This window comes from Prinia subflava, chromosome 1 (assembly GCF_021018805.1).
Source record: "Prinia subflava isolate CZ2003 ecotype Zambia chromosome 1, Cam_Psub_1.2, whole genome shotgun sequence".
Classification (NCBI taxonomy): domain Eukaryota; kingdom Metazoa; phylum Chordata; class Aves; order Passeriformes; family Cisticolidae; genus Prinia; species Prinia subflava.
This window is the reverse complement of record NC_086247.1, coordinates 127,015,172-127,028,014: the sequence shown is the minus strand read 5'-3', so window position 1 is coordinate 127,028,014 and position 12,843 is coordinate 127,015,172. Positions and strand designations below refer to the sequence as shown.

Sequence of the window (12,843 nt, the reverse complement as noted above, 5' to 3'; positions counted from 1 at the left end):
TATCCCTGTCTAGTGACAGATCCATTTAAAAATGTTAGTTACTTCAGAAGCTCAACTGGTAAATGTCCTGTTGATACAGAGTCCCTCTGAGGGAATCTGCATACTTTCATGCTTCAGTGTGTATCTTTTTTTTTTTCCTGATTCTGAGGAATTTCTAGCGTAGTTTGCTTCACTGAAGACTGAACTGCAGTTTGCTTCTGCTTAGACTGAACTGCATTCCGTGGAAAAATCATACTTGTGCAGAAAAGAAGCTTGTTACCTAAATGAGACCTGTCTGATTTATTTGTAGAAAGTAGTAGATAATGTAAATAATCAAAATCATTTATGGGAGAGTAGTAGTAGCTTTTTTTTCTGAATTGAGAATTATAGTATAATGATAAGAAAATACTGTTTCATATAATCAGACTTTTTATTTTAAAAAATCTTGCCTTTCCAGTTCTTCAGAGATCTTTGAATAGGAGAATATTAATTTAAAATGACCTATGCTGTTGAGATTAAGCATGAGCAAACTCATACCGTAGAAGAATTTTGAATGAAATATTATTTGGGAAATCGAGCATCATGTAGCTTGACTTAAAACTAATTCCATAATTCTTGCTGAATATACTCAGCTCTCAGTTTTGTGAAATGCATCTTTGTAATGGAGACATTACAATAATACGAATACTGCCCAATATAATGATAAGTGGTGGTTGTGCAGTATTGGTTTGGATCCAGCAGGGCTTATTGACTTTGTTTGCAGGGATGTATTATGCAGTGCTGATAATGCTGAAAAGTTGCAGCATTTCCCTTTCTTTCTCCTCTTTTCCCCAAACTAAGACCCTGCAATTTTTTAAATGTCAATTATTTAGATTAAATTTTTGGAAACTGAAGGAATGACTGCTGAAAACTGCAGGTGGAGTTACTTGACATAGTGTCATAGGCACCTTGATGCAAATATGATAACTTGCATACATTTTGTACAACCACATGTTTTTACTGTTGGTGGCTTTGGTATTGTACAGCAGTGGTTGTAGGTGGACCTGTTGCCTGCTGCTGTGGGTCCAAGAAAAAAACCTTTGAGGTCAGAGCTGACCTGTAACCTGCATTTGCTTTGTTTCTTGTTCATTAATGTTCAAGACCTATTAAGGTAATGTGTTAAACTGTCTGCAGTACTGCCTTCAGTGATTCTGTTTGAAATCAGAGATGTTCCTTAACCATAGTGTGTATATATATGCACAACTTTTGCTTTTGTCTCAGGAGTATCTTACACCATATGGTAGGGCAGTCACATTAGTTTAGTTTCTTCTTTGTGCAGGCAAGTAAACAGCTTCTAACTGATAGTCAGCTGGAGTTTTGCCGTTGAAGGTTTGTATGTTGATGTCAGTTGCTGCCAGAATTGCCACTTCATAGAGTTCCCTCAAGACAGTGTTTTCCATCTTCTGGGGTAGGTCTCCCAGATGGTCACAAATATACAGATGTCATCAACAATATATATTGTGAGCTTCTCTTGTCTGCTTCACTTCTGTTTGGGTTGTGTTCTTGACAAATTATAATCAGCAAGTTTAACATTTATAAAGAGAAGTGACATTGAGAAAGTTTCATAGGAATTCCTATGTCAAATATGGTAAAAGTGCTCTTCAACTTTCGTTGCTCACATAAATACCATTTTATTGTGTATCTAAATGCATATGTGGTAAGTCAACAAAGCTTCTACCAGTGCTGAATTTTCGCAGTCCCATCAAATTATCATTATTAGTAGGGGTTGACTCAAAGCCAGCAGTCATCTGTTGCTTTCATCAGTAGGGAAATCTCATCAAGAAATGCGTACATAGCTCCAAAGCCTGGTGAAAGAAGAATGTCGTTTGTGTGTGCACTTTGTAGTAAAATGGAGTATCTGTATCCACCTCTGTTTCTTGAGTTGTGGACTTCCAGAGTGAAAATGGCATTGATTAGATTATGCAGCTTTTAAAAGGAAAATAAGATGCAGATGTGTTCCAGAATGTAGCTCGGAGCTGATTTTGACTTGTCCCTTGCTGTTTTTGATGTGTGGAACTGTTGGTTGCAGGCGCGGATCAATGCCAGGCTCCAGCAGTACCGAGCCAAGGCGGAGCTGGCGCGCACCACCCGGCCCCAGGCCTGGGTGCCCAGGGAGAAGCTGCCGCGGCCGCTCACCAGCAGCGCCTCGGCCATTCGGAAGCTCATGCGCAAGGCCGAGCTGATGGGGATCAGCACAGACATTTTTCCAGTGGATACTTCCGATACCAGCTCCAGCGTTGATGGGAGAAGGAAACATAAACAGCCAGCTCTCACTGCTGACTTTGTCAATTATTACCTTGGTAAGGGTGAAAATGGCTCATTTTTATCAAGGAAGAGCTATCACTTTGCTGCGTTGTGCTATGCTATTGGCTTTTTTATTTTCATTCTATTTAATTGTTTATACTAGGTAAATGTGGATTATGACTTCATTTTAGGTCAGGTATATAATTGCTTGGAGTCTGTTTACACAGGAAGTTATTTTTTAAAAGACACTTCAGAAAAGGATAAAATCTTTCAAATATAAACAGGAGACTAAACTGTCTTTAAGAAGGGAGTAAGTAACTTTTGGTATAATATTTTTTCCTTAAGTTCTCCTCCATGTCTATGTGAAATAGCATGACTTTTTGACTGTTTTCTAGATCCTAATCAAAGTTCATCATTCTAACAACTACATTTAGTGTTACAAAAACAATTTTATGCAGCAAAATACAAATGTTATGACTGTTCATTCTCCTCAGTCTGTGTGTTAAACGTATAGGCCATAGTTTTGTGTCTTTGTATTGTTACAGTTTTTGCTTTAGATTGCTTCCCTTTTTTTAGTGTATGAAACTTGAAAAAATATATTCAAGAATAGGAAATAATGTGGTTTTCTTTTAAATAGAGAGAAATATGCGCATGATTCAAATCCAGGAGAATATGGCTGAACAGAAGAATATCAAAGATAAGTTAGAAAATGAGCAAGAAAAGCTTCATGTGGAGTATAATAAGGTAAAGAAAAAGGGATGATAAACTCTTGTACCATTTTAGTATTGCTGCTATTAACTTTGATAGAATTTTTCTTTCCACGGAAAAGAATTAAGATGAAAATGAAAGGTGTAAAGTATTGATCCTTTACAAGCAATAATTAAAACATATTTCTTCTTTTAAAAATATTCAGTAGTCTATCTTCTCCTGTACAAGTAATAGCAATTTCTGAAATGTGATATGTAGACTGGACACATATTCTTTAACTGACCCTACCAAGAGCTCCAGTAATAAGTTGCACATGGACCTGTTTGAACCTGCATGATTCTCTGCTTGGAGCCTCACTTGGTAACTGGCAGTCTACAATACTCAAGAGTGTCATTTATTTATTTATGTCAACTACAACTCCAGTTGGGCTTAGGTTTAATGACTTGACTAATTTTTCAGACAGAAATAATCAGTATTCACATCTCCACAGTGTCCTCTGCATGCTTTTAGGGTATATAAAAATTGATGCCTGTAAATTATGGCTTTGCTCCCCCAAGATGTTGCTAAGGTAATCTTTTAATAACTCATTGTGATTAAAAAGAATTTTTTGCACTTTTACCAAATAAATATTTATTTTAATATTCAGTTATTTTGAAACATAGATATACTGTACGTTTTGTGACAGATGACATGCTGCAATTCTTGCTGAATTCAACAGCCTATTAAGTGATAGGTAATGATGACAAAAAAATGATGTTGCTATTAATTCCAAAATTGTTTGATGTGTGTGTTTTAAGTGAGAAGATATGGAAAATGTAGCAGCGGATCCTTGTGAACTGGCAAGGGTGATAAAGGGAAAGGAAGCTGTGCCTGGGTCTTTTCACCAAATTAATAGTTACCTCCCAAAACACAACCTAACAGTTACATCCAGAAGAAAAAAAAAATCTTTTTTTTTTGCTTAAAGCCTTTAATATTAAATTTTCTCTTTCTTTGAGTATGAGTATGGCAAAAGAGAGTTTTAATTCATTTGTATGTTTGCTTGTTATAGTTTTACTGCCTAAGTAGTGTGGACAGCACATATAAGATGTTGCTGTATTTTAGTTTTACTTTCCATTTGACTTTATGAAACCTTATTTCCATGCTGAAATACTTCAGGTCTTTACAAAAAAAGTGATTGCTCTGGGGTTTTGCTTCACTTCTATTAAATTACTGAATGGTTGTACTGATCTCAGCTATTTTGATAAGAGTGTCATTGTTTTTCTAATTGTTTTTCCCATAATAAATTAATGCACCCTCAGTTAGTAAGAGGTTGAGTAAATTTTATTTAATAACTCTTAATGGATTTTCATTCCTGTTGCCTATTTTTTTTTCTTTTAACTTTTCAGCTGTGTGAGTCCTTGGAAGAGCTACAAAATATGAATGGAAAACTGCGAAATGAAGGGCAAGGCATTTGGGCCCTGCTGGGTAGAATCATTGGACAGGTAGGTTGGTTCCTTGCCCTCCTTTACAGAAACAAGCCCTGCAGAGCAGATTTTCCAAGAATAGGCCTTTTTGTTTGTGTCTGCCACTTCTATGGCCGAGTAAATTGATTTGATTTGATCAGACCCAGGCTTTCCTCAGGGGATAATGCTTCCTGATTGAAGTACCTAGACTTCTGCAAACCACCTAGCGGGAGCATGTAGCTTAATTTTGTTGTTGTAATACTGTGCTTGTTTGCCAATTTCTTTCATTTGGTATAAGTGATTGACCTGTCATTTGTGATGGCCTGCCATTTGCATGAAGCATGAGTTAATCCTACTGTTTTTGTCTCCAGCTCTCTTCAGTTACTGTAGGCTTCAAATGATAAGTTAACTATTAATGGCTTTTATAAGATAAAAATCCTTTTAAAGGCAGTATGTACATAATGGTGTATAACTAGACAGAGGAGAATATTTTGATCAAATGAATATAAATATCTAGGACATCAGAAGATTTGGGTTACTTCCTGTTGCCAGCCGTTATCTTTGTTCCCATTGATAAGGGAAAAAAGAGAAGCAAGTACTTTTGCAGTGTTTTCATATATGTTTTATGTCAGAGGTGTTAAATATCAGTGGACATTTTGGATGGGAAAGGGAGATTGCAATGATGTCCATTTATGATTTAAGATAGAAGAAATTGTTCACTGTGGAAATGCAGACATACAATTACCCGCAATTCTGGCATGCCCTTTGTTACTGCTGAGTTTGTGCTGCTGTTCTGAAAACGACCCTTGCACTTTTATGCAGTTATAGTTCCTAAGATATGCAACCTTTTACTGGTTCTGTTTGTCTGTCTATCCTCCTTGCAAAGAAGAATTCTTGCATAACATATCTTTTAATCCAAGACTATTTTTCCTTCCTTTGAGTAAGTATTCGCAAATGTATTTCCTGATGCAAATGTTACTCAATTTGAAAAAAAAAAAAGCTCAGTAGAATTCATTTACACAGCTTGCATGACATTTTTTTCCAGTTGGTTGAACAGATGCAGACCCATGGGGCTGCTGAGAAATGACTTTGATAGATGGTTGCTGTCTGAGAAGCCAGCATACTGCAGATAGTAGAAACCCAACGAGAGTCTCGTCTGCTTTGTGAAGGGCTTGGTCCAATAAGATAATTTTTCTAATTAACCTGTCGAGCACCAGTGTAGCTGCGATGCTGGGGAAAATAAACTGCCTCAGTATTTTGTCATGTTCATGAATCTGCCTTTGCTTGTTTCAGCTTCCTAGAGAAGAGCATCCCTGTCTGTCCTGTATTGGAAGCTTGAAGAAAAATTCCAAGAGCTAGTCTTTCTATATATTTCTTACTGAATTGAAAAAATGACTGTAAGAATGACTTTGCATTACAGAATCATCCTAGGATAAATGTGAAGTCTGTAAAATAGTTAGCTCAGCATTTCCCACTCGTTAGGTGTCTTGTTCTTCATGTATTGAGATTAGAGGAATATTCTTTAAAAGTGTCAAGACTCATGTGTACTGCATTTCTTCAAATCCAATAGAAATTGAACATACCAGCAATTTTGCGGGCTCCTAAGGAAAGGAAACCAAGTAAAAAGGAAGGAGGAGCACAAAAGACATCTACACTTCCGGCAGTACTTTATAGGCAAGTAATTAAATTTTGCTGAATAGATAGAGTATCTAGTAATTTATACTGAGAATATACTCTGAGTAATTAAACTCAGAAAAATGTTCTGAGAAAATTGTTTCGATTTTTAATTAAAACAAAGCTTTAAAGCTCTCTGTATGTTTTACTTATTTTTGAAGGCTAAGTTGGATAGTGATCAGTTCTTCACCATACTACACATGAGTAAAGTTTGAGTGTTATTGCTAATTTGACAGCAGTGCTTTAAGGGCAAAGCTCACTCCTTGCATCTGAAGTAGAAGGGTCCTTTGGTTTTTTGATGTGAAAACTAACTGATCCCTTTGTTCTTTGAATGCAGTCATTTGAGTGGATGATTTTAAGAACAGTGATGATGCTGTTCAGTCACGATTCCTGGATGCACAAAACACTTGTCATATAAGAATTCTCACTTTTTGCTCATGCTAAATTTCCCTACTTCTATTTTTGATAATTCCCAAGGCTATGAAATAGTTCCACCTTTTCCCCACTTCTGTAAGCTGTGTAGCTACTGACTGGGGTTTTATTAAGCATAATTGTGGGATACAGACTAGGATCCCAGACTGTGACTGTGCAAAATACATGCATGCCACCTAGGATCTTCTTTTCTCACCACAGCTGAGGAGTGACATGTTCTATTGCTTATCTAGAGAGCAGCATCCAGCAGCAAGTAGTGTCTTGCCCATCTAGAAGTCTAAGGGAAGAGGATGATTTACACAAGCAAAAGTTCATTTTAGTGCTGCAGGGGGTAGAAATCTTGAAAATGTGACAATGGGCTTGAGGATTCCATGTACACAAATAATTGCAGTCATGCTTCACCAATTCTGTTTCATTCAAATGCACTCAGTTCTTCCCATGTTACAGTGCAATCAGTGAACACCTGTCTTTTCAAAATAACTAAAATCTCAATTCCACTAAAATAATAATAAATAAATAAATAATAATAATAAAAAAGAAATATGATTTCAAAGGACTTATATTGCCCAGCATAGCAGCAGCATACACCTATATTCACTACATAAGTGTGTGATTGATTATTAAAATACCTTCAAGGTATTAGCAGCATAATTTTCTGTTTAAACATTTGTTGTATTTTTTTTCCACTTGCCACTGGTATATTTTGCTGAAGTATTGAGTGTTTACTAACTTGTTAGAAGTCCTCAAAAATTTAATTGAGAGCCAGTTTTTTGCTAGGAGCCTTTTACGCTTTTACTGTACATAGGTATAAGCTCCTTTAAAAAAACTCCTCCAAAATTACTCCATACTCACTCCAGAAAGTAATTATGCACTTAAATGATACATTCAAACTGAAGTTGCCACGTTAGTATTGACACTGGGGGATGTGCTGGGGTGTATCATTTATTCTTTATGAGTATGTAATTAAAATGCTTTTCTGCTATGTACATGAAAAGTTGTGGAATTTGCAAGAAGAACCATGATCAACACCTGCTGCTACTGTGTGACACTTGTAAACTCCATTATCATCTTGGTTGCCTGGATCCACCTCTTACAAGGATGCCAAGGAAGACCAAGAACAGTTACTGGTAAGAACACAGTTAATGAGTTGTCCCGTGCTGTCTCTGTACTTAAAATAGGATGTAATTGTCAACAGACTTGCAAATTCACAGTGGATTAGACATTGCTTTAATGCAGTTTGAGCAAGTTTTTTTTATTTTCAGGTTATTAGCAGTGATGTCTCAAGGTTAAAAAAAGGAAGTTGTAAAGATTTTCTCATTATTAGCCACTGTGTAAAAATAGGTTATAGCTGTAATTTTCTTGGGTTTTGAATTCATCTGTGATTGTTATTGCTGCAATATAATAGCGGCAGGAAATTATAGGCTAATACTTTTGGGAAATGAAAGACTTGGTTTTCTGTTTGTTAGGACTCAGATAAGCGACTCTCTGTTCGGATCTTCAGGCAAATACTTGTAATATTTTTAAGTAAACTTGCAAGTAGTAGCTTTGTTTATTGCAGTATGGGAAGTGTTGAGTTTACTGCTGTCCTACAACTCAAAGGTACAATGGCAGAAGTATGTTCATAATGGTACTTACTGCAGTTACATTTCCACGAATTAAAGTTCTTTTATGCTTGTGGAGCAGAACAAAACCCAAGCTGTACAATGGAGAAATGATAAGGTGGCAGAGATTCTGATTTCCAAACTGTCATAAAATTAGCTTGCTCTTCTCTATAGTGTTAGCAGTCTGCATGTTTAAACTGCTCTGAAATGTGTTAGAACGAACTCAGAAACGGTTTGTAGCTGGCAAGAAGTTACAGTCCAGCATCTCGAGGACTCATTCATCACCTTGTCTGAATGTTAAGGTACCAAATCAGAATAGTATAAGAATTGCTTCTAAAAATAGAGTAGAGCTATTTTAACAGAAAAAGATGACTTTCTGTTTTTCTTCATATTGCTCTATTTTTTTTAGTGAAGAACTTGCATAAAACATTTACTTCAGCTGTCTTTTTGGTTAGTGAAGGTTGTGTGCAGAAGTGCAGAACACAGTGGCCAGTACATGAAATGGGAGGCCTCTCTTGCTTATATCTTTAATGTGACAAAACCTGGATTTACTTCAGTAAATTTGCTTAGTAAATTAGTAGAGATTTCATTTAAAAGATGAAAATCTCAAAAAGGTTTTCACCATCACTAATACTTTCCTGAACCTAATTTTCCTTTAATTATTTTATGTAGTGTGTTGTTAGACTTTTGATCTCTTTGGTCAAATTTGCCAAGTAGTTATTTTACATGGCAGCTTTTTTTTTTTTTTTTTTTTTTTTTTTTTTTTTTTTTTTTTTTTTTTTTTTTTTTTTTTTTTTTAGATAGCTTCTTCATTTACACAGGAGATTTGATTTTTGTTCTGCTTTTTAACAAAGTTGAAAAGACTCACTAAGAGCTATCAGTCCAAAAGATGTAAGACTAATTCTCAGTAGGTATTAAAGGCAGGATAGGTCAGGTTAGGTAGTAAAGCTCTTTCATTTCAAAGCTATAACTTAGCTTTGTTGTGAATTTCATGCTTCAGTTATATCTTAGATCACAAACTTGGCTTTTACTTCTAATTAGCTCAGGCATATTCTGGAGTTTGAGATGATAGCAGACAAATTGAGCTGCATTGATTGCATTCTTTTCATCATTGAACATTCCTTTATGTATTCTTTTCAGGATCAGTAGAGAGCATATAGAACAGACCCTTAATCCAAGTTTGAGTTCAGCAGGTTTTTCCTCCCCTGCTGTTTTGAATACAATTTTTATCTTTTGATTAAGATATGAAGAAAAGTGCATTTTTTTTTTTAAATGATGGCCATGTACTTTTCAGATATTTGTATAGGATGTTATAGGAACATGGCAGAAAAATAAAAGAAAATTGGTATAATGGGAAATTCCTTGGAACACAAGGCTTGTCCAAGATGTTATAGAATATTTGTATAGGATTTAATAGGAACATTGCACAAAAATAAAAGAAAATCAGTATAGTGGAAAATTCCTTGAAATACTAGGCAGGTTGAAAAGCTTTATTTAAGAGTGGGTTAAAAACATTGAGTTTAGTTCTTTTTTAAAACAGTAATCAAAATACAAAAATAATTTTCTGTATTTTTTTTCCTGTTCCATTGTTACCACTAATAATTTACTCAGAATAGCTAACTTGAGCCCTTGCAAAAGTTTTTATGATTACAGTAATTTACTTTACCAATATATGCTTATTTAAACAATGAGTACTTTAACATGAGTTTATTCCATAAACTTCATCTTTTATATTGTGTTTGAGGATGCCAGATGATTCAGGTTGTGTATGTGATGCTACATAGACTAATTTGTAGTTATACTTTTTGTCCGTTTCATGCTCAGCATTTAATAGTTTAAAACACAGTTAACAAAAAGGGTTTTGGAATTGTTAAATTAAATCCAGTATTATATGTTAATAGTAGGAGAAAAAAAAATAAGTATGTGATATATTTAAAAGCTAATTTGTTGAAGAAAGCACAAATTATATTTGATTTTCTGAGTGTTTCTAAAATTTAAACTAAGTTACTAGTTTTAGTCTTAGTGAAATCATAGTAAGGATTTAGACCTGGTGAGCACCAGTGTTTCATAGCTTACTAGTTCAACTGATTTAAAACACTTAACACAAAGAATTTTCCTTGTTCAGAAGCCTGACAGTTTTCTTCAAGGTAACAGTTATTAACATCTTATACGTCAGTTTTTACCATAGCAAGTTCAAAGCCTGTTCTCATTTCAGATGGATTTAAGATGAAGAGCATAGGGACTATTTTATGTAATAATACATTAAAGCATTAATTTATGCCTGCTTTGATGCTGTGCTTTCGAAGTAGAATCATAGAATATCCTGAGTTTGAAGAATCGAGTCCAACTCCTAGAGCAGAAGTTTTAACCATACAATAAAATGCTGTGATTTACTTTTGTTTAAAAATTTGCAATTTTCAGTTTCTTAGAAATCCTATTGATGAAACAATTGAATATTATTTTGATTAATATGTTATCATAATACTAAGTCTTATCATTCTTGCTGACAGCTTGTGTGCTGTTATGCTCTTGGCCATTCTGGATGTATTCTCCTGGTAGAGAATGATCTTAACTGGTACTGAGGCAGTGCACAAGTGTTGACAGATAATATAATGGATCAAAATCTAGTAGTAAAATACTGACATTTTCATTAAGAAAATACTTGGCAGCTACCAACAAGGATTAGTTTCTTCTGTTGGAATGAGATTGCTGAGAAACAGTGATAACTTCTGGTAGCATATGAAATAGTAGTAGTAGTTCCATGAACACTCCTGCAGTATCTGGACATTCATTCATATTCCTGACCTCATTCATTCAGTACTGATCCAGCATCTCTTCATATGTTTTTTTCATCCCCAGTCACTGGATAATGATATAAAATTATTAACTTACATAAACATGAGTGGAATATGACATATACATTTTTATGTATTTGTCACTTGTTCTAATTGAAGGATTGTTGGGTTGTTGCAGATGGCAAATTTTCTTTAGTTTTTAAACTCTCTAACTTTGCACTCTGTGCTTTGAAGCTTTTTGACAACTGTGTAAGATTTATGTATACTGTCTTTTATCTCCAGAGTAAAAGCAGCCCTGTTTTTTCTCCACCTCCAATACGTCATTTACCTATGTGATTTATAGAGCACAGGTGTCATCTCAGAGCTATGGTCCATGTTTCTCAACTCCACACTGGCTTAATTCTTTGTAGACCTTGTGAGAGGTGATTTGTCAGAGAGCATGTCTGTGGGACCTGTGTCTTCCTTATGAAAACAAGCCCCTCTTGTTTTCCTTCTAAAACACTGAGGACAGAACTGTTTTCTGGAAGCACTGTAGTGGTATTTTCTAAGCAATTTGAAATCACTCTTTCCCAACTCACTGCTACTGAGCTGACAAAATGTTTGTGACATGGGACGTTATCTCTGGTTCTTGTACGAAGTTAGATTGAGAACACAACAAAATCACACAATTTCTTTTTTCTTCTGTAGGTTGGTTGTGCTTAATCAATGACTTTCTGTATGATTAAGAGATTTCAAATCAGTACTGAGATTTCTTGAACAAAAACTTCCAGTGATTTTAGCAGTAGGCTCATTTTAGAAGTAGGCATATTATTGCCTATTATTGATTTTTCTCTGTGGATCTAGATTAGGGAAGTCTAGACTAAAAGCAAAACAGAACCTGTGTACTGAGAGTTGAATAACCATTTCACCTGTTATTTTGCTTATGCTGCATAGCAATGCTTGCTAATTTAGAGGGAGTTGAAGATCATTGCAGTAGTTCTACAGGTCATCTGCTGTGACAGGTTCTCTGTTCACTGCTTGTCCTTGAAGAGTTGAAGTTAAATGAGCATGACTGTGGCATAGCCAACAAGAAGTCATATGGCTGTTTTCTATGACTATATTGGGATTAAACAGCAGAATGGGAAGAGTATTTTAAATTCAAGAACTGGGTTGACATAAACTGTAAGAAGAGCTGAAAAGAGATTGTTTCCAAGTCAGAGGAGTGCGTGTCTGTGATAGCTTTTCTCTGGTTCTATGGGAGCTAACAGCCAAAGTGCTTTGTAGTTGAAGCTTGTCTGTTTTGTAATAGGGATGATGGGACATGGTTGACTGTGATAGTAGAGCTATTCTGGTAAATCAAGAGGTTGCTTGTAAGTTCATGTCGATAACTCATTTCCCCCCTTACCTTTGTGTATTTGTGAAGTTTTGTTATGTGATTCAAACAATATTCTCACTTCATAGTATGGTTTTGCTTTTCTTTTCTAGATCTAGGTTTTTTTTGTAATTTTGATTGCTTTCACACTTGCACAACCTGTTTCAGAGCACATATATATTTAAATAGCATCATAGTGAAACTTCAGGACTTTAGTGATCTGCATGGGTATTTTCTGTAGAACTTTGTGAACATAGGTTGCAGAAAAATGGTGTCTTTCCCTTGTAATAACAGAGAGATAAAGAACAGGAATTATTTAAATCATACATTTCAGGGTGGTAGACTCAAGAAACTGGATTCCCTACTCCAAATATTGCTGTAAAACCCTATGACTACTTGTTTCTCTTATAAAAGTGTCATTTTTAGTGCAGCTCTTCAGTTATGGAAGCTTTTCCTATAGTTTATACATAGCACAGTTTTTTACCATAACAATGGGAGAAAAAAATGCTTTGTAAGAACTACTCACAGAATTTTTGAATGTTTTCATAGGTATTGCTTGCATCTGTATAAGCAGATCG

General features: G+C 35.2%; 1 protein-coding gene across 5 annotated transcripts in view; it reads left to right on the top strand.

The window, feature by feature from the left end:
• PHF14 (PHD finger protein 14) overlaps nucleotides 1-12,843 on the top strand; it is a 162,151-nt gene that overhangs the window by 39,143 nt on the left and 110,165 nt on the right. For all 5 annotated transcript variants that reach the window (XM_063411509.1, XM_063411492.1, XM_063411478.1 and 2 more), the window contains 5 exons: nucleotides 2,048-2,318; nucleotides 2,900-3,006; nucleotides 4,356-4,451; nucleotides 5,983-6,086; nucleotides 7,514-7,645. In XM_063411509.1, coding sequence (XP_063267579.1) covers nucleotides 2,048-2,318; nucleotides 2,900-3,006; nucleotides 4,356-4,451; nucleotides 5,983-6,086; nucleotides 7,514-7,645 — 710 coding nt within the window. The remainder of the gene's footprint in view (nucleotides 1-2,047; nucleotides 2,319-2,899; nucleotides 3,007-4,355; nucleotides 4,452-5,982; nucleotides 6,087-7,513; nucleotides 7,646-12,843) is intronic.